Source organism: Oenanthe melanoleuca, chromosome 8 (assembly GCF_029582105.1).
Source record: "Oenanthe melanoleuca isolate GR-GAL-2019-014 chromosome 8, OMel1.0, whole genome shotgun sequence".
NCBI classification, from domain to species: Eukaryota; Metazoa; Chordata; class Aves; order Passeriformes; family Muscicapidae; genus Oenanthe; species Oenanthe melanoleuca.
This window is the reverse complement of record NC_079342.1, coordinates 8,982,438-9,006,744: the sequence shown is the minus strand read 5'-3', so window position 1 is coordinate 9,006,744 and position 24,307 is coordinate 8,982,438. Positions and strand designations below refer to the sequence as shown.

Below are 24,307 nucleotides of genomic sequence, written 5' to 3'. Positions count from 1 at the left end.
GTCTTTCACTGAATCTTTTTATATTAATATACTTTCCAGACTATGACTGAGATCTCCTGTCAAAAGTCCTGTGATGTTTGATTCTGCACAGAAAAACTAAAAGTAACTGATGTTAATTTTCTATGGTTTTTTTCTTAAATAGGGATCTTATCCCTCAGGAAGCAACCAATATGGTGGGCAGGTGAGTATTCTCTTTCCATCTCATCACTTCTAACTCTTTCCTAACTTTCTAGACAGGCCAGTTACTTGATGCTGACAGATTAATTTGGCCATTTTATTAAATTTAAACAGTGGAGGTAATACAGGTAGAAGTCTTTTCAGTAAGGTGAATAAAATATTTGGTTACAATGAGTTACTGCTCTATGTAAAATATTCCTTTGAACATACTAAAGTTGCCAGGCTGTATTTCATAACACTGCTCTCTTGATTCAAATTGCCATTGGTGTGGTGTGTAGAACAGAGTATAAATTCAAGGCAGCCCATTTATCTTTTTTTGTTGTAAGAACACCCAAATAAGCTTGTCCCAAGTACTGCAGAAATTATCTCAAGACAGTGATAGAAGATTTTTCATTCAATTAATACAACTTTGATTGACTTCTTACAGGGCTCATATCCTTCTGGAGGCAGACAACCTGGTAAACCAGTAAGTAAAAAACATTCAAATTAACCTTTCTCTTTTCTTATACGCCTATTAGAAGAAAAACTATATCTAGTTAGTTATGGACTAGACAGTTTTGTGATAATTAATATGCAAAGAGTGTCACAGAGTTTACTTATCTGGGATACTCTCAACAAATGCAAAAGCAGTATTTACTTTAACACAGTTTTAAGACAGCGCTTTACTATGCAGCTGAACTTCTAATAATCACAGAATGAGGCCATTAGATTTGTGTCTGTGTGTGTGTGTAAGAAACTTCTGAACAGCTATTTCTGTTTAAATTCATAATAATCATACACTTTGTGCTCAGAGCTCAGTTTTTCATTGATTTTGTATGTATTTGTCCTAACTATTTCTGTCTTGCTTCAAATAAAACACTTTTTCTTTTCAAAGGAAATAATAGTTGCCATTTAACAATGCATATTTTTAACTTCTACCATTTCAGACTACACTTTTTACTATGTAATTTGGACCTCGCTCTTGCCATTCAATGGTAGTTGATACAAATGTTTTAGCTTATCTCTTACAGAAAACATGTACCTGTTATTAAAAAATGGCCATAAATGTTACATTTTCTAATACATTAATCCTAAAGGTGAGACATTTTCTAAACATTTTTGATGTCATTTCTTAAAGACTTAATGCTTGTATCATTTCCTGTTGGCAATGCCATTCAAATAAGCAGAGCCATTTCACCAGAAAACTGAGTAAGATGCTTTCAGAACATATAATTTTTCTGTACCCACTTTTATTTTCAACTAGCTCCCTTATTAGAGTTTTCTTTAAGTAGGTATTTTGTATTAAATTGTCCAATACAACCTTTGAAAGAACACTCAGAAAGATGTTAAATATTTGAATTTCAGATAAGGTTTTGCCTGGGATTTTTGGATGACTGGATACAAAACAGTGTTCATTCTTCCATGATGTTTAATTCCAGATAGCAAGAATAATTAAGCACAAATAGTCTTAGAGTCAAAACCAGGTATCTTTTTTCAGGGTTCCTCTTCCTCAGGAGGCAGTCATCAAGGAAAGCCAGTAAGGATATTCTTCTTTTAGTATTCCGCAACCAAATTAGAAATGGGGATGTTGGGTTTTAAGATACGTAACAATACTGAGGGTGAAATTTTACATTATGTTACAATGGTAAATGTATGAGAAAAATTGCCAATAAGAATTGGAATATTTTGTTCAAACTTGAACCTTAGAATGAGGCAGTATTTATTCCTCCCATAACAAAGTTTTGATATAATCTGTTACTTACTCTTAGGAACATGCCTGGGTCATTCTAATGAGAATGATGCTATTAAATATCAGGGTAATTGTTTCAATTTCCAACCCTGTACTTCAGACAAGACACGTTGCTTTGACCCATTCCTCTGAAACTCTTCATGCAATAAAAAGGACATAGCTGTGCTTATTTGAGACCGTTCAATTAAAATAGGGGGAAAAGTGCAGTGAAAATGGTAAAATCAAAATCACTATCATACCCACTAATATCCAGGGCATTTTCAAGATTGCTGTGTGCTCTTTGGGTGCTGTTCACTGCAGCCTTGTATGACAAAATTAAATGGTTCATAATTATTTCATAGGGTGGCTCTGGCTCAGGAAGCACTTACTCTGGGAAACCGGTAAGAATCCTTTCATTACAGCACTTTAATCTTCTTCTCTTAGTAAACAAAGAACCTGGGTGGTGGGTAGAGAAATTTTGGAATTATTTATCTGAAGAGAAAATTCTATATTAATATTAGTTCAACCTTCCTCTTGAACAACTTAAAACCATGCTGTGGGTTAAGCTATTAAAATTTTGTTGATCACAGGAGAAAACTGTGTTCAAAATCATTGGCTGGGAACACCTCAAGAAATTAATTTGTTTGTCTGTTTGTTTTCAGCAATCACCTTATTCAGGCGGCAGTCAAGTGGTAAGAACTTTCCCTCTTTGTAGTTTCTACTGGTTTCTTCCTATAATGTCACAGAAAACTGAAATCTGTCAAATTTCCTACATCTGAATAAATGTTTGAGAACACATGTGCAACATAATAAATGAAATAGTCTTAACAAAAATGAAGTGGGATCACAGGTGCTTTACACTTTTGACCCTATCACTGAAAAATGTGTTGATATAAATGTGGCACATGATCTTTTGACATCAGAAGTGTCTAAATAATAGACAGGGCTAACAGAAAAATATTTCTCTGAAAATTTCTATGCTTTTATAATAGCAATAAAGAGAACAATTTAGGAATGGGTTTATTAAATTTCTCTCTCTTTTTTTTTTTTAATAGAGCTCTGCTGGGAAACACTCCACTCCCCAACTCCTGATGTTTTTCAGTGTTTTGAGTGCCTTTGCTCTCTCTGCTGCTGTATCAAAATGGTCTATATGAACTTCTGAAATGTTACTTGACATCCTAAACACAGATTGTATTCCGTATTATTAGATTATGTAATGTAAGAAAAAAATACCATTAAGTCAAATTGGCAGATGCTACTTGGCTGTTATGTTGCATGTCTAGCTGGTATGTCATGCCCCTCATTAGTTTATCTCGGGTTTTAGTCATTAGTAGATATCATTAGTTGTGTCAGTGTTTTAGGCATCATTTTAAGAGAGCACATTGTACCCTACCTATATGATTTATTTTTATTTCCAATAGGGAACATAATGAACACCTACCTGAAACAATTGGTGTGACAAATTAATACTTAGGAAATATTTGGTTATTAACCAAAGTGGACAAGGTGAAATAAATTGTTGTATATGCAAACTGAACACTGTGCATGGTAATCATCGCATAAGATAAGGTGAATATAAACTTCTGATAAGCAATTCTCCATGGGACAGAAGAAAAGATGCTGAAGTAGTATCAGAGTATTGGTTTTAGTCTTTTGTAATCAAATGCAAAATCAATATGGAGATTGAAAAACAAAAAAACTCCAAAAACCTCCAAAGGACTTAAAATTTTTTGTGTTAATTAAAGTTTATTAATTAGAAAAATGAAACAGCTCAGAGTAAAGATATTATGAACTCCATTCAAACTAACTACAAATACCTAGAGCTCTGCAGAGAAACATGAGTCAAATGTACCCCAGATTAGGCTGCTAAAGTCTTGCCGAAAAAGAAAGCCTTTTTGCTTGGAAGGAATAAAAAATTAATTAAATTCATAAAACCAATACCATCTTGGCTCATTTTTTCCAAATATGTAGTCTAACCTGTGATACCTCATATATCTGAAAGGCTAATTTCATGAGTGATATGTACATCTACAAGCAGGTACATCAGTGTGCTCGCTGAAATAGCACAGCCCATTTTTGAGTTCAGGAGCAGTTCCATGCCTTGCAGCAAACTCTGGAGCTCTCAGAGCCACTTTCTGTTTGGTGTTAACAAAGCACATTCACCTAGAGCCAATTCTAATGAACGTATTGAACATGTGCCTGCTATTACAATTTCCATTATTAGTAGCGCGCTTTTCTATCACGGTTTACAATTATAATTGGTGGGAGAGGTTTCCATTCAAATTCTCCTACCAAGTTCCGCGGGGCCAGGATTTCACCCGGTTTGGATGTACAGCACCATCAGTAAATCAACCTGCAATTGAAGCACAAATTATGCCTATATACGATCTTCAAATTTTAGTGGACAATTTGTTCCTTCGGTCAACACAGTAATGTTTTGTTTGAGAGGGCCGTACCTTAATTCGAACCAGCCCTGCTATTCTCTAATAAATTTGTGATGGGTTTCATACAAAACTTTCCCAAGCTCCCCGTTCACGGTCTGGGCGGAACACGGCCCGTGCCGCCCGGACTGCAGGCTCCGGGAGCCCTCGGGGAGGCCCCCGGGAGAGCTCCGGGAGCCGCCCGCGCCCCGCGCCGCTGCCCCTCAGGCGGCGGCTCCTGCAGGCCCGGCCCGGGCCCGGCCCCGAGCCCGCCCGGCCGCTCCGGCTCTCGCTGCAGCCGCGGCCCTGGGAACGGAGCGGGCGGGGCTCGGCTGCAGCCGGAGCCTTTGCGGGACGGGACCGCGGCTCCCGGAAGCACCGGGAGCCGGAGCGAGCCGAGCTGGGCCGGCGCTGAGCGGCGAGCGGGGCCGCCGGTGGGCGCGCAGGTGGGAGCAGAGCGCGGCCGGGCCGCCCGCGGGGAGCGGCGCGGGGCTGTGCGTGAGGGGGAGCCCCAGGGCGGCCTGGGCGGGGGGAGACCTTCGGGGTTGGTGGATGGGGCGGGTAGCACGGCTGTGGGAGCGGGCTGGGATTGGAGAGACACCGAGAGAAATGTCTGGAATGGAGCGGTTTGGGCAAGAGGGAGGAGAGGGTGAAGTTGAAGTTGCTGTGGGGAAGCGGCCGTGTGAGAAGTTGGGAAGGTGCGCGGATCTGGCCAGAGCTGTGTCAGTGCAGCTGAGGTTGTGAATCCTTGCTTGTGCTCTGCTGAGAAGATGCTCACTATGTGTGATTTGGTGCTGCATGTAAAGTTCACAGAAATGTACATTTTGCAAGTATTTTCATGGTTCTCATAATTTTATACCAAGTTTTTGAAATGAGAAACACTCTGGCAGTACAGCACTTATGAATTAAGCAGAAACTCGGAGGATAGAGAGATAACAAATGTAATAATGCATATTATGGAATAAACGGAAAGGTAAAAGATAAATATCAGAAGGTACCCAAAGTTGTTTCATTTTATTAAGTCCTATAAACTATGTTTTAAACCAGAGGAAGGAAGACTTGGTCTCCAGATAAAATATTTTAAAGTAATGGTTGGGTGGAGAAGACTGACACAGCTTTGAGCAAGAGGGATGTGTGATTTGGGACATCAAGGATGTATGTAACAAAACTTTCTAAAACTGAGTGAGCACCACAGTGGAATGTTTTCTTTTTCATGATAGTCTCTACACAGGAGGATTGGGATCTACGACAACCTTTGCTTTTCAAAGACCATATGTGCAGAATGACAAAGTGGCTCTTAGAACATTAGGTGATGGACTGCTTTTCTTGAAATCTGTGGAATTGCCTCTTTCCATAGGCACTGCACTTGACTTACCAGTGTGCTCACTGAGTTGAGATACGGGCTGCAGGGTGAGTTTGAGGGAGGTGACAGTTGTGGAGAAAGTGATTTATGATAATCTCTCACTTTGGAATCTGTAGTTCATTATTCCCTTGTAATTGTTTGACATTGTGGGAAGAACTTGTGATTGAAGATCACAGTTCTGGGAGATGAGGATCCATTGGTTTGGGATGCATGATGTTCTGGTTGGTAGAATAGTATGTGTAGCAGAAGTACTGGTTTGGGGAAAGATTGGTTATAGTAAGTATAAATTTGCTTTCTTTAGAGCATTGTTCTGTTAGGAGTAACTCTGCCTCCAGCTATCCTACAGGCTGCCTACACAGCCTAATTCCTTATTCTGGTGATGCTACTGTCTGCAACAAGAAAAAGGCAGGGATCATCTGAGCCAAGTACCTGTGGAATTCAAATCACATGTCCTCTTATAACAGTTCCGGATTTGGCAGTATTAAGGAAGCACAACACATACTTATCTTTGGGACAGGCTTGCTAGGCACAGTTATTCCTCCCGTATTGTTCTTGAATCGTTTGCTGCCTGTGCTTGTTCTTCACCGGTTACTTCAGTTCCTACCATATTCAAGCTGCTTGTGCAGGCTGCGTGCCTTTGCTGGAACTAAGGAGGCTGCAGAGCTGGATCACATCAATGGAGGAGGTCTCTAGAGGGGAGGAGAGATTTTAACATTGATATTTCTCAGGATCTGGCATGATAATGTCAGATGGTTAGGAGTTCAGGATTTTGCCACTGGATTTCTGAACCTTGTCTTACATTTGTACCCCTTCGGTGCTGCTGGACTGTCTCATTTTGTTTGTGATTACTAGCATGCTGCAGTGCCTACAGATTGATTTTCCCTATAGGATCTAGTTTGTGTTACTCTACTCCAAGTAGATCCCTTGACTGAGGTGTTTGACACACTGTGTGTTGCCTCAAGCACCCGGACTTGACTCGTAATTCGTAAATAGCATAAGTGTAAGCTGCAGCTGAACCCCAGCAATTCAACGTTTGGTCTTTCAGCACCTTAAATCAAGCTCCTTCATTGGCTTGATACGTCTGCAGGAACTGCATTCCAGCCGTCCTTTGGTTCATGGCATTGCACTCTGTGCTGGAGGAAGGGTGGGCATTTGAACTGAAACTGAGAACTGAATGGCTCCTTGGTCCCAGAGTCTGAATGTGGCTGCTGGGATCTATCTATACTGTGATCTATACAATGAGCACAGTGTATGTACTGTGTGAAAACAAGATGCAGTTCAGGCAGCTTGTATCAAATTTCTGTGCTGGCAGGCAGAGTTTGGCTTAATGACTGTTATGTCAATATAAAACTGTTGCACTATGGGGCAGAGTTGAAGTCTTCAACAAGACATGCTGGTGTTAACATTTAGTTCAATGAGGGCCTGAATTTCCAGAATGCTGAATATTTATACTCAATATGTGATTTGTATAATATTAATTGAACCAAATTTTAGTCAGTCAAAAAAATATGATCTCTGGATTCTTAGGTTTGGTATAAAGGATAAAGGTGCACTTAGCAACAGATCCCACATTTTAAGATTCACAGTGCTTTACTCTTCCTGCCTGATACATAGATTAGAATGCTATTTATTTTCCCCACACAATAAAGAAACAAACAGAAAACCTTTGGGAGCTCATAGAGCAACTCACCTAGGTTCCCTTTCTGCTCAGTTTTCTGTCAGCATGTAAGAAAACCTTGTGTGAGTCCTAAGCAATTTATAGCATTTTCTGAAATGAGACTTTAGTTAATAATTAATGTGAATTGCATTCCCTTTGTTAAACTTGGCAGTCATGGAATTTCCTGGTTGAGTGATATATATGGCTAGTGAATCACTGATACAGCCTCCACTATCTTTGGCAGAAGCCAAGGTTTCAGAGCAAAGTTGAGAAGAAATTGTTGGTTGATCTTTAACAGTTAACATTTAATGTGTAACTGCTCTTTACCTGGGTGCACTTGCCAATTTTGAAAAGCATCCGCATGGTTTTAAAATGGCCAAGAGTTGTGATTTAACCCCAGCTAGCTATGCACTTCCTCCTTCCTGGTGGGATGGGGCAGATAATCAGAAGGGTAAAAGTGAGAAAACCTGTGGGCTGAGACAGTTTAGCAGATAAAGCAAAAGCCACACATGCATGCAAAGCAAACCAAAGAATTCTTTTACCACATTCCATGGGCAGGCAGGTGCTCAGCCATCTCCAGGAAAGCAGGGCTCCATGATGTGGAACAGTGGCATGAGAAGACAAACACCATCACTCTGAATGTCCCCTCCTTTCTTCTTCTCCCAGCTTTATCTACTAAGCATGACTCCATATGGTCTGGCATATATCCCTGTGGTCTCTTGAGGTCAGTTCTCCTGGCTGTGTTCCCCCCAACTTCTTGTGCATTCCAAGCCTCCTCACTGGTGGGGTGGGAGGCAGAAGAGTGTAATCTCTGCTCAACAGTAGTGAAAACGTCCTTGTGTTATCAACACTTTTTAGCACAAATCCCAAGTACATGTCTTTGCCAGCTACTGTGAAGAAAACGAGCCCTGCCCCAGCCAAAACCAGCACGTGAGATATGGTTGTGCCTATGGAGCAAGGTGACGTTGCAGGAGCAAGGAGCAAGGTCCACCAGTGATCTACTGTGTTCTACTCGATAATCTTGTCTTTAAAATATCATTTTAATGCAGTTAAATTTTTCATTATTTTTAAGATTAAGATTTTTTTTTAATATAAATAGAGAAATTGGAAATACTGCCTGAAGGAAACCTTCATGTGAAAAAAATCTTTGTTCTTCAATTTCTGCTACAAGAGTAAGGAAAAAACTTTGCTAGAGGATTTGGTTTTAACCACACTTCTGGAGAAGTGCACAAGCTCCAAGCACAGTTTTGGTTTTTTTTTCATAGTGTACTTAGTGCACTTTATAATGTCTCCAGGAAGAAAAAGGAGTAACAAACAGGAAAACAAAAGAAAGAGCAAGGTAAGTTTTAAAATGATGAAGTGATTTATAGTGATTTAGTTGCAAAGTGCCAGGTATTTGGGGAGGAAGAGCTGACAATTATAGATAGCTTATGGAAGGGAATAAGAAACCTGTTCACAGTATGAGGAAAATGGAGAACACAGTAGTGTCATTTTAAAGTGAGAAATATAAATTTCAGATTTTTAGAAATATTTAGGACATGCATTCCTACAATTACAGTGACATGACAGATTTCATCTCATGGTGGTGAGGGAAGAAAGAAATGTATTTTCAAATTATAGCAGTCCAAATATGGCAGTTAAATTATTTGTGTGTATGTAAAATCTACTTCAGAACACAATTCAGCAGCACTAAACTTGATTTGGAGAGGTCTATGCACCCTCTGTACCATGTAGGATATTTGTCATAAAATCATAGAATGGTTTGGGTTGGAGTGGACCTTAAAGATCTGTATCCAACTCCCTGCCATGGGCAGGGGCACCTTCCATTGACCAGGTTGCTCAAAGCCCTCCAACCTGGCCTTGAACACGTACAGTCATGGAGTTTCTCCAGTTCTCTTGGGCAGCCTGTTCCCGAATTAACCCAGCATACGTCCAGGCCCTTGCACTTAGCCTTGTTGAACTTCATGAGGTTCTTTCCTTCCATTTATTTCTATACTTAAAGTATTTGTTATATTATATACAAATTCTGATAAATACAAAGCTATATTCACTAAAAAAAAACAAAACAAAACAAAAAAACCCGAAAAAAGAATATTTATCGAATAGAACTTTCCTTTGAGGAATGTACTTGTGTTGCAGAAAACAACATGTTACTTGTGTGTTATCCAGCACAGGGAAGAGGGCAATTCATGTAGAAAGTAAGAAAAGCATAGAAAGAAGTCTTATGAAAATAGGTTCTTCAGGTTTTGTGAGTTAGCTCTTACTCCACCTTCCAACTGTCCTTTGTTGGCAGTTTATTGTATTTGTATAGGTGTAGCCTCAGCCCTGGGTTCATATTCCATTGGAGAAATATGAGGACACCATCCTGTTTCTTTAATCTGTTATCCTGATTCCGAAGCAAATGCCCAGGAAGTGTGTCCATGTTCCACTGGAATGACACAGAGGCAGACTCAATCAGTGTTTTATTTTCCAGCAGATCCCATATGGAGAGTTTGGTATAGTAGCACAGAAAATTTACTTTGCCTCTGGCAGTTTTGAGAGGCTGTGTTGGGCTTTGCATTTTAACTAATACACAAATGCCTTTTATTTGGTTGAGCAGTGTTGAATTGTTTAGTCATAAAATGGAATAAGACCCAAGAAAAATACCTCCTGTAACTTGGCTTTTTTACTGTAAAAGACTGTCAGCAGTGAAAACATTTCACTAGCTAAGCTGGAAGGAATTTAATTCATGTAATGACATCATTGTGAAGATTTGGAGCATGATACTAGTTAATTTATCTTTTTTTAAATTAAACTTTACTTGTGACAGAGTATGGAGGAGTAAAGAAATAGTTGCCAATAGAGGTTATTTTTGTCAAATCTTTTGGTGAACTTAAGCTGCTTTTTTGTTCTGTGACTTGCTGGAATTTACTGACAATTTTTTTTTGTCTGGCACCTATTTCTTCAGATAATGTTGGGTGCTTGGATTTTTTCATATAAGTTTCTCTGATACTCCATGTAATTCCGATTTTGAGACCTTCTACGAAGTTAAGAATAGAATCAGTTTATAAACTAATCCTTAATTTTGCACAGGATTTTGCAATGATAGATACTTAGCAGCTGAAAATCTCAGAAGTTTATACCATCAGACCTTTAAAAGACAAAACCTTAAAGTTAAGAAAAGTCCCATAATCTTACTGCTCTGTAGTAAACTCTGATTAATATCAAGGAGTTTTGGTGTGCTGTTCATTAAGTCAAATCGATTATGGCCTAATTTCATCTGCAAATATTAGAATTTACCAGTATTTTAGGAAAGTGTAGGATGAAATAAAAATAAAATGTAAAATATTAAATTTTAGCCTGGGTTGGGGGTGTTACCAAGGGAGCTGAAAATCTACAAGTCAGAAATATATTCATTTCTGACTTAATATGAGCTGGAAATATGTGATTTTCCACTTCAAAAAATCTGCTTCCTTTGAAGAGTTATTCTTCAGACTTCACACAGTATGGTACTTTGAGCTGGAAGTATTACTTCCTGCATAGATTGTTTTGCTTTGGTTTGTGTTCTGAAAACCTTTCCAGGGTCCTTCTCCTTTTAACTTTCAAGGAGACCAGCACTTCACATAGAATCCATCTGTATTTTATCCACCTGTGTGAACTGAATCCAAATGTTACGTGGCTGTAAATCCCACCTTGGCTTCCTGCATATTGGCTCCTGTGTAGGGCTGCCTTCGTGTGGCTGCAGGGTGTGTCCATGGCACACTGAAAAAATGACATGAAGGGGCTGATTGTTTTATTTAACATAGACTAACAGAAGAGAAGGGTAATGAGCCCAGTCCCTGAGGTGAGTTATTTAGTATTATAGTCAGAGAGCTGCAGGTCATTAGCACACCCTGCTGTAAGATATAGTCCAAGTGACAGAGCTCATGTCACCACTCAGCTTCTAGTCTTTGAATTAACAAACCTAAATCTGGCTTTTCATACAGAGGCATCCTGCAGGCTACCACGTAGTGTATCCAAAGCCCAGTAAGAAACCTAAGTTGTAACTGTATAGGAAATCTGGTGGGAACTTAATATCATTGTGGTTTAAGACAATCCAGTGTGGGCTGTTACTGAAGATAATAGTTCATTTGTTCTGTGACTGCACAGGCTGTTGCTGTGAGAGCAGCAGGAATTCATGGCTACAAGTGTGCGCTTACACCTCTGTTAGTCACCTGTAAATCTAAAAGTGCTGTGAGACTGCAGTTGAAGACAGCCCAAGTTTAAAGTTCAATATTAAACTTTAATATTTTGCTCCTTTTGTGGATTATTCCCGGTTTGCACAGAGGTCCATGAGCTGTTGAGCAGGTCTTTTAAAAGAGAAGGGCCCAGGAAAGCTGATACGGTGTTCTTTGTGCTTAGGAGAGAGTGGTTATTGGCATTTGTATGTTTCAGAACTCTAGTTCCTGCTCTGTGAGCCAGTACAGCATGGAACTTCACACACTTGCTGTCTACAAGCCTGTCATGTTGATCACTGACAGGACAACTTTTAACAAATACCCTTATTTCAGCTATCATGCTGGACACTTAGGTTCCATTCTGTGTGAACTTTTGAAACTTTGAAATGCATTCGTGACTTACAGTAAGGAAATACTTGCTGCCACCGGTGCATTTTTGAGATACATTGGCTGGGGAAAGTTCCGTTTTTTATCATGACTACTGAGGAAGACAAGACAGAAGTTAAAGATGTTGGTGTGGTAAGTATTCTTTATGGCTTTGTTGATGGACTTATCACAGTGTTGTGCTTGTTGGTTTATTTTTGAGCTGATTGCTTTGGCAATGCCTTGCCTGATTGTTCATTAACAGCATACTAGTGATTTACTTTAAAAATTACATTTTAAGCTGCCGTACAACCATAGATGGTCGTATTTTAGCAAAAAAAATTAATGTGAACATTATTTTTAATATTGTGACTTGTTTGAAAGGTTACAGAATTGATATCTGATGATTTTGAACATTTTTAAAACCCATTGTCATTTCACAGGCTAACAAAATGCAGAAATTTAGGTCCGAGTCAGAAGGGATATGTGTGTTCCCATTATCTGTATTTAGTTCAGAAGCATTTTGAAAACTAAAAATGAAACTAAACAGAAACAAAACTTTAAAAATTTAAAACTTAAAGTTTTAAAGAGTTATTTATCTGTAGGTGTGCTTTCATGAAATTCAGTGGTTTTTGTCTTAACTATATATTGCTCTTTGTGACCAGTTTTTCAGGTCTGAATACTAAAAAATGAGGTAGATGGAAACAGTGGAAGAAATTGTTTGAGTTGGCTCACGTAAAAGTCAGTTTCCTCTAGTATCATAGGCAAGCCTTTTAGTGAAATTCATTTCTGTGTCTTCTCTGACTAGCGGGTTTTTTTTCCCTTTACCTTTTTCTCCCTTTGTCTTCTTTGTGTTGCTGGTACTTCTCCAGAAAGCAAGGTCTCTGAACATGCGTGTCCCTTCTTCATCCCTTTGCAGGAGCTGTTCTTTTTCTCCTCCTTGTTCTCAGCTTCAGCAAATTTATTCTTCAAAGTTGTTGTTCTTCAGCTAATAGATCATCTCAGTTTTGTTGTTTAGGATGCATAGTTCCACAGTTAACATCCTCGTGTTATGGATTATTCCACCAGAACCAATGGAAAACAGCAAATCTTGGGTATTGTCTGCAGCTTTCTTCTCCTTCATAGTTTATATTTCTGTCTGATTCATATTTTTCCATGCAGTTGCATCTTTAGTATTTGTTTCTTCAGAAGTTAAATGAGATTATAGTTAATACAAAAGTACTTCCTGTTAAGATTCCTTGATGGAAACTTGTGTGTTTCTTCTGCAGTTTCTTCTTCCTGGCATTTTTTTCTTCCTTATTTGCCAGTATGCTTTTACAAATATTTTTACAACGGCATGATTTTTGAGATAGACAATTTTATTGCGTAGGATACAAGTGTAGGCTTCATATCTTATGTGGCTGTTGATAATTCCCTCCTGTTTGCAATGTATTTTAAGTCATTGTTGTATATGTAATAATTTGACTTTGAATACTTGACTGGAGAAAATCTGTAAGTGCTTAGAGACAAGATAAGGACAAGTCAGAAATACTTGAAGAGTAGTTCTCCAAATGTCTACAAAACCAGCAATGAAATGCATCTTGGGGTAGAGAAATGCAGTCAGCAAGAAACTGCTTCAGTTCTAGCCACAGATATTTAGAGTTACCAGCACATCTTTGAGCAGTGGGGATAAAGTTGCATAGTTAATGAGTCAGAAGTTGTGTGCTTGCAGGTGTAAAACACTGAGACACCCCTGCCATATACACCCAGTAAGAGTGCTGTGTCTAGTTCTGAAATTGAGAACATGTATTGTCTTGGCTTGTTACTCTTCTTTTACTTGTAAACATAGCTGTAAACTTCTAGTTATTGATTTGATTTAATCTTGACATAAAAAATGGCTCTGTTTTTGAATAAGTGGGCAATGAAGGGAGTAGAAGTTAATCTTTTATAGAAATCATTAGCTTCTGTGTATGGAAGTTCTTTATATGAAGCATAGCAAAAATTATGTGATATTCTGAGTAGAAGCAAGCTTTTTTAAATTTACTTGTCAGATATTGTGCTTGCAAAATGGAATTACTGTCTCTGTTAGTCTTCTTCAATAAATTAATCCTTTAAAATGATGACATTGCAAAAAAAACTGCATCAACTTGGGGGAACTTCGTGGTAGAGATGAGGATGATACAGCTTTACTAACATGAAGTTTGTGGTAGTCAGTGCAACTTGAGAAAGCAATTGCAATGACCTAGTCATCTATATTAAATGATTTTTTTTCTGAACAGGATAATCATCAGGACAGGTTTAGTGCTGCCTCCCCTAAAGCTTCTCCATCCCACGTCTTCCTCTCCAGCTCTGCTTTCCCACAACCCTCCTTTTCCTTAATTGCCAGGCATACCTCTCTCTCTCATTTAAAGCAGCCCAACCCTCACCCTTCTTTTGTTGACACAGTGCCACCCGTCAAGGGAGAGACTGCAATGTGACACACTTGGGAGAGGTGGAAGAGTGAGAAGATCTCTTCGGTCTGGGAACAGCTCATTGCAGGAGGAGTACTGGGCATTCTGCTGTACCACTGCAGAAAACACCTTCACCTTGAAAATACCTTCTGAGCCTTCACCTACATAAAAAAATCTGTAGTTCCCAACATCTGCAATATTACCTTTGGGTTTGTTTCTTTTTTTTCTGTTTCAGAAAGGAAAAAGTGAAGACATGTCTGCCAATTTAAAGTACCTTTCCTTGGGCATCCTGGTTTTTCAGACCACAAGTTTAGTGTTGACCATGCGCTATTCCCGGACACTGAAAGAAGAAGGACCTCGTTACTTGTCCTCTACTGCAGTAGTTATTGCTGAACTTCTGAAGATTTTGGCCTGTGTTCTATTAGTCTACAAAGACAGCAGTATGTGTCAAATTTTGCACCAAGTAATTTTCCTAATCAATATGCTGTATTGTAGTGGCAACTGCAAAGCAGCCATGTGAGTACAGGCATACAACAAAGCATTTCTCTTCTCCTTGTGTAAGAAATAGTCTTGGAAAGACAATGATCATATTGTATATATGCTTAAGAGAATGTGGATACTGAAGACTGCAGGAATGAATTTTATGCTAACATCTCAAAGTCTGTGTTTGCTTGGGCATTTTAAGAAATCCATATGTAGAAGTAGGAAAAATGAAAAGCTTTAAATGTGTCCAAAGCATGAATGATAATTTAGAAACCTGTGATAAACAGCAGATGCAGAAGGGAAGAAGCAATTTCAATGTTACGGGAAGAATCATAGTTTTAAGCTGCAAAAAAGAAAACTATATTCACATTTGCTTCAGTTCTTATTTTGTGTATTTAAAACTGAATTTATCTGGTTTCTATTTGATTTTCAACAGCTTAAAAATGTCATTCATTGTCTATGCATAAATATTGATGACTGTAGGATTTTAAATATGTGCTTTTTAGGTGTTACTCTTAGATATATTATCTTAAATTATTGATACAGTTTCAATAAGTTTAACTCGAAGTATTTTGAATAATTGTTTTCATTCTGATATTTCGGGCTGCAGGAAGACACTTGCAGCCATATTGCCCTACAAATACAAGGCCTGTGGAAATCAAAGAAACATAGATGGTGTTTTCAGGTCTTGGCATAGTGATAGCTGTAAAAAGGGGCAACAGTTTAAGAACAGAACACTGCTGTTTCTCTTTTTTCCACCCCTTTCTTTGTAGTGAATGTGTATTTCTTTTACTGTTTCTTTGGGTAGAATGCAATTTACGGACTCTGAACAGAGTGCTACATGATGAAATCCTTAACAAACCCATGGAAACTCTTAAACTTGCTATTCCTTCAGGAATTTACACTCTTCAGAACAACTTGCTATATGTAGCATTGTCAAACCTAGATGCAGCCACATACCAGGTATTGCACATTTGGAATTCTCTGTAAGTTTCAAAAAAAAACCCACATGAATTGTGGCATAGTAGCAGTAATTGTTCCTGGTTCTTCTAGGTTACATATCAACTGAAAATTCTCACCACAGCATTGTTTTCTGTGTCCATGTTGAGCAAGAAACTGGGTGTATACCAGTGGCTGTCACTAGTAATATTGATGACAGGAGTGGCATTTGTACAGGTAAATATCAGCAGGTGGTTTGTGGGGTTTTAATGTGTTTATTCAAGAAATATGGATTTGTCTACTGATTATCCAGCTTTCTGATTCTACCAGCTGCACACCAGAGTATAGTCAGGAGCTACGAATCACAGCTGGCCAGGTCTGGAGGACACCAGAAATGGTTCAAAGGCAGAAGATAACACCTCTTTTGCAACCCAGTGCTCTACTGTAGAATGTGACAGGGCCTCTGGAGCAACCTGCAAGTAAATAATGATAGCGATTTTTATTAGCACCTTTCTTCAGGCATTAGAAATTCACAGATCTTCTATGCCAGTACAGGCTGTGTTCACTTTGTCATATGGATTCAGCATGGCAAATTTGCTTTGGACTATTTCAAAAAGGAAAATTTGCCTCATTTCTAAATAGTGCAGGTCCCAGAGTTCATAGTTTGCAGACAGCAGGATTATGGGATAAGGGGAATATTCTAAGAATTTTTTGCAGATTTTAGTATATCCTAGACATTTTTATTTTAAAACTTAATGATTTGGAAAAAGATTGGTGATTAAATTCAATAATGAAAAATGAGAACAAAACTCTGGCAGTATTTAACAGACTCCTCAGAAAATTTTTGTCCATTAAATTACATTTTATTCAGTTAGCCTTAGACACATTGCAAGATTTAACTGGTCTGCACAATCACCAAAGAGGGGCACATGAAAAAAGACAATTCATCCCACCTTAAAGACAGCTGGAGTAAGTAGTTTTCATCTGTGCTTTCATTTGTAAGGTAACCAACTGTTGGTTGGCACAAGTTGGTGACAGAGAAGGACCATGATAAGTCACTGTGGGATTCAAAAACAGTTCTTGCTTATAAAGCATAAATTCTGCAGCTGTTTAAATTGATGAATATTCTCCCAGTTCAGGCACAATTTTACTCCTTACAAATATGTAGAAAAAAAAATTGTAGCTTTGCAGTCCTTTAAAAGTATTTATGGTGCAAAATAAAAAACTTTACAAGTATGTTATTGTCTATATTTAGTAACTTACTAAAGTGGTGGAAAACAAATTTGCATTTTGTAGATGCTCATGACTTGATTTCATCAGTGAATTTTGTGTGACTGTTTTTACATCCAGTGGCCTTCAGACTCTCAAGCAACACCTGCTAAGGAGCACTCAGCAGGATCGCAGTTTGTAGGCCTGGTTGCAGTTCTCATAGCGTGTTTTTCCAGTGGATTTGCTGGGGTTTATTTTGAGAAAATTTTAAAGGAAACTAAACAGTCTGTGTGGATCAGGAACATTCAGCTTGGTAAGTTTAATTTTAATCATCTGTTAGAGATATTGCATTCTGAAGCATTAAGATAATTTTGCAAAATAAATGTATAAATAAAAAATGCCACCAACACTTTAGTATGCTGCACATATGTTACTTTATAACCAAAAGTCAAACTCTGCTGGATGGAATTATAATAGTTACTTTCTGATTTCAGTCTAGTTCTTGATTTACTTTGTTAATAGAGTATCTATAAATTTGTGCAGAAACTGTCAATTGAAATTTTTTTTACTATTTTTTAGAGAATATAAGAATGTTAAAATCTGTTGCCCCTTTCCTGCTCAGGACTAGAGCAGACATCAGTCAGAGTAGCTGCTTATATTATGTCATGCTTGAGGGATTAGGAAAAGCTTCCCACTTGATAGAAGAACATTGGACTCACCAAATTCAAAACTCCACAGTCTCACCTCAGATTCAGCTTTTGACATTAAGTCTCTACTAGTAAACATTCATTGTGTTTGAGACTGGCTCAGGAGAATCCCATTTCAAAGATCCTTGTCTAAATTGGCAAACTGCTAATTGCTGCTCCTGCTGTGCCAGAGATCTTCTCCCCCACTGAGTATTTTCCCTGTTTTTCTCTCCAGGTTACAGGGTTGCTTCAGCTTTCAGTCATGACTAGTTTCAGGAAAACTGAAATTAAGTGAATTTTGCTATATACCATAAACAAAAATCACTCCCTTCGAATAGAAAGCAATGGAAGATAAGTATATAAGGATAGCTTAATGGAAACAATCAAAACTTGTTTCAAGTGTGGAGGGTAGCTTTTAAAAGAGAACAGCAAACTGATTGCATTTGGATGTGATGGTATTGCAAGTGACAGTCCAATTTTAAAATCAGAAATACAGAGCAGGCTTTAAGGATGAGAAACCTATTTGCATGTTTTTTACCTGAAGCTTTTAAACCAATCTTGTACTTTCAGGATTTTTTGGTAGCATATTTGGACTGATGGGTGTTTACATTTATGATGGAGAACAGCTGTCAAAGAATGGATTTTTTCAAGGATACAATAAACTTACTTGGGTGGTGGTGATTCTACAGGTGAGACCTTGTGTTGCATGTTTCTATGAAGACACTCGGAGATTTACTCTTCTGTGAATAACTGGGGAAATTAATGGGTGTCATTGAAGCTACTGAGAATTTTATAGTCAAAAGCCTGCTCTATCATTATTACCATAAACCTCTAAATAAAAATCTGGAAAATATATAGCAAGAGATTAAGTATATATGATTAAGTATTGTGCAAATTAAAAGCATGGAAGCATTATTTATTTTGTGATGTTTAAAATTATCTCTCTATGTGCCCTTCCTCGTGTGGTTAAAAATGTACAGTACAAGCATTTCCAACTCATTTAATGGTGGTAATGTGATCAACAATTTCTTTAATGTGGAAAGAGCTACTCCTCCAATATTTGTTTTCAACAGTGTGTATCACTAATATAAAATAAATGCATTACTTTTCGACATAAACAAAAGCTTTTCCTAGCATAGATGCATGGTGTTAAAATAGCTGCTCTCATTCAAATGATCAGTTTGTGAATCCAAACCTTGCTATTTTTCCAGGCACTTGGAGGGCTGGTGATTGCTGCTGTTATAAAATATGCAGACAACATTTTAAAGGGATTTGCAACTTCTCTCTCTATTATACTGTCAACATTGATCTCCTATTTCTGGCTGCAAGATTTTGTCCCTACAAGGTAAGAATTACTTTCCATGTATACTAAAAAAAAATAGTTTAAAACTTACTGCTTACTAGATATAACTGCGAAAATCAATAAAAAACCAATCCCGTCCAAGCTACACTTTCAGAATGTTTAGGTCCAGCTTGCACGTCAAAGTTTAGCCTCATCCTATAGCTGACAGGGAGTTTTTCAGGCGGGTGCGGAGCCGCTGGCTCGGGGTCCCGCGGCGGTTCGCTCCGTGCGGCTGCTGCCGCTGCCGTTCGGGCTGGGCGCGCCCCCTGCGGCCCCGCGCGGGCACTGCACCCCCGGGACAGGGGCTGAGCCGCTCCGTGTCCCTCATTGCAGGGTTCAGGACACGGGGCTGAGCCGCTCCGTGTCCCGCATTGCAGGGTTCAGGACACGGGGCTGAGCCGCTCCGTGTCCCTCATTGCAGGGTTCAGGACACGGGGCTGAGCCGCTCCGTGTCCCGCATTGCAGGGTTCAGGACACGGGGCTGAGCCGCTCCGTTGTCCCGCATTGCAGGGTTCAGGACACGGGGCTGAGCCGCTCCGTGTCCCGCATTGCAGGGTTCAGGACACGGGGCTGAGCCGCTCCGTTGTCCCGCATTGCAGGGTTCAGGACACGGGGCTGAGCCGCTCCGTGTCCCTCATTGCAGGGTTCAGGACACGGGGCTGAGCCGCTCCGTTGTCCCGCATTGCAGGGTTCAGGACACGGGGCTGAGCCGCTCCGTGTCCCTCATTGCAGGGTTCAGGACACGTGGCTGAGCCGCTCCGTGTCCCGCGCTGCGGGGCAGCACAGGGACATCGCCTCTGTGCTGCCTTTCATCCCCCGCACCACAGGCTCTAACACAGATCACTGCAGTCATGCACCCATTGAAGTGGCACTGCAGCGCTGAGTTTCCCAAGGGCGCTCACAAGTCCAAAGGCAGAGCTGTTGCTAAAGGCAATGCCACATTTAGTAGTCAGAACAGCCGAGAAAGAAAGAGTAGTTCTGCTAGGCCCAGTAACTGTCCTGATGCTTTGGGGATTAAAGACTGTGGTGATTCTGTGTATCCCAGGTTTTGTACATGGATAGGTTGAGAACACTTTGTCTTGGCAGTGCATATTTCTGTGTAGAGGGAAGAATTAATAATCCCACTTCCAGATATAGGAATAGGATTTTGCAAAACTCCTTGTATGTGTTGCATGTACTTATAACATTAAAATATTGTGAATAGTATTTACAACTTTTGTATCTGATACAGAGAAAAGTTTTTTTAATCTAAAAATACGTATTTGCAATACTGTGGTCCGTTCTATCCCTACCCATTCTGTGATTCTGTATTATCAGGGCTTTACTTAAACATTCAAAAAAGGAAATGGAGTAGCTGTTTAGGCTTAAGAAGTGGAAGACATTGAACTTAAATTACAAGTAGATTATATTTATCCCATTAAAACAAATGTAGAAAGTGTTTTAGGAATTTTTGTGTGCTCAGTGGAAAATTAATAAGTAACTTAACAGCTTCTGCAAACATGTTGAAAATTAAATACATCCAAGTAGCAGTAGAACTTGAAGCCATCCCATTTAATAAAACTTGATTAACTTGAGTTAATCAAACTTAATCTTTAGTACCTTGCTTATTCTAACAATGCATTTGAACTGAAATTGTGTAATTGTTTCTGTCACATCACCAAACAGTTTTGTTTGGGGTAATAGATATAAAGTACTTGAATGCTTGAGTGTGCTGCAAGGGGCCATGTCCCAAAATAGGCTAAATGTATTCTCTGAAGGATTATCATGTCATATACCACAGGTCTTCTAGCATTTGGTTCAGAAGATGAAATTGTTGACGTCATATCTGTGAAATGATCCTTTTCTAAAAGGAGTACTGATTGTCTGCTGGCTTTGGTTAGTTTTTATCAGATTTTAACTATCAAAACATTATGTCAAAAAATGTCACAATAGAAAATATGCCTACATTGTGTTTTCATGAGACAAATCTTTCTGTATCTGCTAAAAATTAGATTATACTGACTTGCAAACTGGTTCTTGGGCAGCAGTAATTTGTTTTGATATAAGCTTTGGACTTCAAAGCAAACACAGCTGCATCAACATGATGTATGTAGTATGTTGAGAATGGGTGGGTAAGTACAGTAGCTGCTTTTATTCTGCTCCTGCTTCCATTTTGCACACATCTTTAGGTAAAAGTCGAAGAAAAGAAGGATTGATCTGATTGCTTTTGGCAATTGTTACATGGAAGTATAATTTTAATTTTCAGGGTATGTTAATATAATGATACATTAATTTGTAGTTACAAGTTTCTTACCTCAACAACTTTCTGCATCCCTCTAAAATAAACACCTACAAATTATTTTGCTCTTTATAAATTGGAGAAATATAATTTATCTTCCCGTTTTCCTTACAGAAAAAATGTCCTTTTTTTTGTTGGTATTGTATAAATAAATTTGCTAATTTTCAACTAAAAAAATTTTTTTTTTCATCCCTATTTTATCCAGTGTCTTCTTCCTCGGAGCCATCCTTGTAATAGCAGCTACTTTTCTATACGGTTATGATCCCAAACCTGCAGGAAATCCTATTAAGGCATAGCAGACTTCCTCATCAACCTGCTCCTCGAGATCATGCACTGGGGGCCTTGCTGGCACTGGCATGTGGGAGGTGTCACTGTGCACTGCAAGGGAAGGATGGCTGCCCTGAATGTATTGAAGAAATGCTGATGAGTAGTTCTGAACAGCCAGAGGGGTTACAGGTGGAGGGTGATGCTGTCTGTGACTGATGGGGGCGGGAAATGTCAGGGGAATGCCCAGTGCAACTTGCTAATAAAAACTTGAAAGGAACCAAAAGTTTCCAAGAAACTACAATTAGGAATGTTTACAGCTTTGACTGAGATTGCATCAAAAGAATTACTCTATTGACTGCTGCAGAAATATGTCCTATGCACTCTTTGAAAGAGCACACGACAACATTGTCAGATTGTATGTTTTTGCGATTCGATTCTATTTAATCTTAGTAAATATGTTTTTAACTGTTTGTCTATTTACGTGAAATGAGCTGAACGTCATAGTTCTAAAGTGATGGTTCTAATTAGGTACTCCTTATTAAAACTGTGAAAATTGAAGTATGATTGGAAGACATTTTCACAATATCAAATACTTTTATTTTTTTAGAAGGCTGATTTAAGAGCAGAAATATGTTATTAAATTATATTATAGTTCTGTTGCTTCTATAAAACTATTGTAAAAATGTTAACATTCTCACTGAAGTACAAAGGGAGGAATACTCCAGCCTTCATCAGCCTGTGGTGTTGGAGCAGATGGAGTAACTCTGGGAACACCAGCCGGAGGTTACCACGCTAACCTGGGAGCAGGAGTAGGGTTATGATGGGTGCTTGCTCAGATGTAATGTTCTTTCTTGTTGTTTTATTGATTATAAATCAGCTTTTTGGTAGAACCTTAAAAGTAGTTTTTGTGCTTTAAATAGCCTCTGAAGTTTTTTTAAGACCATGATTTAAAAAAGCAAGGAGCCCATAATAAGCATTTTAAAGGCATTATCATTGTCTGTAACAGCTCTATCTGGAGTTATTATGGTTTGGCATCTAAATACTGTACTGTACTTTATTACGGAGGTGTTTTTTAAACAAGTGTTGTTTACTCATGAACTCTTCCAGGTTTTTTCTGTATATTTCTATGTAATGGCTTAATTAGAGTTTTGGTGGGGTTTTTTTAAATTATTATTATTTTGTTCTGGGAGTCCTTGAACCAACAGACCAAAATGGGTTCTCTGAATCTATTTGTTCTAGTGGTGGAATTACTTTAATAGGAAATATAATTAAAAAGCAATTAATTGTGCAATAGGTAAATATAATGCATGCTGTAATTCTGTCTCAAACAACAACAAGAAGAAAACTTCGCAAAGAAACCTTGCTGCAGTTAGATCAGTTATACTGTTATGAACACTTCACTTGAAGTATTTGCATATAGTCAGAAACACTAAAAAATCTGGAACTAATAAACAAAAAAGCTGTCTAAAAATCATTGGCTTTCAGGAGACTGTTCACAGTCGATGTTGATGCCGGGTGACTTATGTGACACTTGTGATGGTGCATTTATATAAAAACAGATCAGGAGTCCCTTACCAGTAGAATGGCAAGTAGTAAAAATGTCTTTATTCCCTTGTTTCCCACCACCATCCCCTTCATGCTCTTTCTCACATCTGTCTTGCACTAAAGCAAATGTGTAAGAGAAAGGTGTTTTAAAATGTTTATCAAAGTACCTCATCTGATTGACAAACAGATTCTGTAGGAGTGCTCTGGGACTTCTTAGTGAATTGTTGTAAGTGGGAAAGGAAGAATTCCACTTTTATCAGTCAAGTAAAAAAAGTGTTTTTCTTCTTTTGGCAATTACATGTTTTATCAATGTTTTGTTTGTTTGTCTTATCAGAGCAAGACATTAAAGAAATGTCAGAGCTCTGCCTAGGGCTTGCTAAGCATTGTGAACTGTATATCTGTCCCAGCATGTTGTAATTGCAGGAGCTTTGCTACTTGGTGGTCAAAACTGTCTAAATGGGCATTCTACATTAATATTAAATCTTTTACGTGTAATATTCAATGTGGCACAATATTTGAAAAGTCACATTTAGCCATTTCCCCCTGCAGCACAGCCTAAGACGTGTGCATAGAGCAGCGGCTCACGGAGGTGCTGGGTGCAGAATGGGAACCACACAGCTCTGAAATGAGGTGGGAAGTGTTGGTAGTAATCTCTCAGTTGGAGTTTGGCCCTACACAGTAATATTTTTGATTTCGTGAATCACAGTAGTGAGAGTCTTCAAGTGATATAATTGGTTACTTTCCTAAGAAAAGTCTCCAAAAAACATAAGAAGCAGGTTGAGAACACTTTAAAGCTGGTTGTACAGGAACGGACTGAAAAAGCCAAATAATTACGACATGGCTGGAGCTCTCTGACAAGTAGCCTGGTTTTAATATTTCAGGTGCACCTGTCGATATTTGCCAGGAAGGGTGTAAAGGAAAGACCTAGAATATGTGCTCTTTGCTTTGGAATAAGATGCCACGCGCCTTTGGAAAACTGCCTGCTGTACTAAGGAACAGTAACTCCTGTCTGTAAATCAATGACTTCCAAGCTTTCACTTGATGGTCCAATTCTGTTTTCCAGCAGAAGGATAGATCTCATCATAGACTTGTTGCTGAAAAGGATAAATGAATTTGCATTTTTAGCTGTGTTTCCTCAGCCTTTGGCTCTTGTCTGGTCAAGGAGAGGTAGCAAGTGTTTTGTGAGAACAGAAAGGATTTGAGGAGGGCTTACTGATTTCTGTAACCTGTGCATTAGAGAGCATA

General features: G+C 38.7%; 2 protein-coding genes and 2 long non-coding RNA genes across 6 annotated transcripts in view; 2 read left to right on the top strand and 2 right to left on the bottom strand.

Annotated features, from left to right (window-relative positions):
• Positions 1-3,130, top strand: part of LOC130256276 (hornerin-like) — a 48,420-nt gene extending 45,290 nt beyond the window's left edge. The window contains exons 64-69 of the mRNA XM_056497768.1: positions 143-181; positions 605-643; positions 1,655-1,693; positions 2,248-2,286; positions 2,548-2,577; positions 2,941-3,130. Of these exons, the coding sequence (XP_056353743.1) occupies positions 143-181; positions 605-643; positions 1,655-1,693; positions 2,248-2,286; positions 2,548-2,577; positions 2,941-3,039 (285 nt within the window). The 3' untranslated portion in view covers positions 3,040-3,130. The remainder of the gene's footprint in view (positions 1-142; positions 182-604; positions 644-1,654; positions 1,694-2,247; positions 2,287-2,547; positions 2,578-2,940) is intronic.
• LOC130256284 (uncharacterized) lies at positions 230-4,238 on the bottom strand. The gene is made up of 3 exons (XR_008841089.1): positions 4,178-4,238; positions 2,146-2,341; positions 230-632 (listed from the first exon to the last, which is right to left on the bottom strand). It is a non-coding gene; the product is annotated as an uncharacterized LOC130256284 (long non-coding RNA).
• A 369-nt stretch (positions 4,239-4,607) lies between these two features.
• On the top strand, positions 4,608-22,991 carry SLC35A3 (solute carrier family 35 member A3). 3 transcript variants are annotated; one of them, XM_056497778.1, is made up of 9 exons: positions 8,576-8,664; positions 11,927-12,040; positions 14,549-14,753; positions 15,605-15,759; positions 15,850-15,972; positions 17,086-17,257; positions 18,201-18,319; positions 18,842-18,975; positions 21,456-22,991. In XM_056497778.1, the coding sequence occupies exons 2-9, from the start codon at positions 11,996-11,998 to the stop codon at positions 21,544-21,546; spliced, it is 1,044 nt and encodes a 347-aa protein (XP_056353753.1). In that variant the 5' UTR covers positions 8,576-8,664; positions 11,927-11,995; the 3' UTR covers positions 21,547-22,991. The 3 variants fall into 3 exon arrangements, with proteins under 3 accessions (XP_056353751.1, XP_056353752.1, XP_056353753.1); XM_056497776.1 differs by lacking the exons at positions 8,576-8,664; positions 11,927-12,040 and adding an exon at positions 4,608-4,751; XM_056497777.1 differs by lacking the exon at positions 11,927-12,040 and having other exon boundaries at positions 8,276-8,664.
• Positions 6,171-8,190, bottom strand: LOC130256283 (uncharacterized). Its single transcript, XR_008841088.1, has 2 exons — positions 7,359-8,190; positions 6,171-6,357 (listed from the first exon to the last, which is right to left on the bottom strand). It is a non-coding gene; the product is annotated as an uncharacterized LOC130256283 (long non-coding RNA).
• Positions 22,992-24,307: the final 1,316 nt, after the last annotated feature.

Bases quoted from the DNA above. Each gene is read 5' to 3' on its own strand.
- SLC35A3 (XM_056497777.1), top strand. From the start codon at position 8,611: ATGTCTCCAGGAAGAAAAAGGAGTAACAAACAGGAAAACAAAAGAAAG. The intron at 14,754-15,604 runs GTATGTGTCAAA...TTCTTTGGGTAG, and splicing joins ATTAGTCTACAAAGACAGCA to AATGCAATTTACGGACTCTG. The intron at 17,258-18,200 runs GTAAGTTTAATT...TTGTACTTTCAG, and splicing joins GATCAGGAACATTCAGCTTG to GATTTTTTGGTAGCATATTT.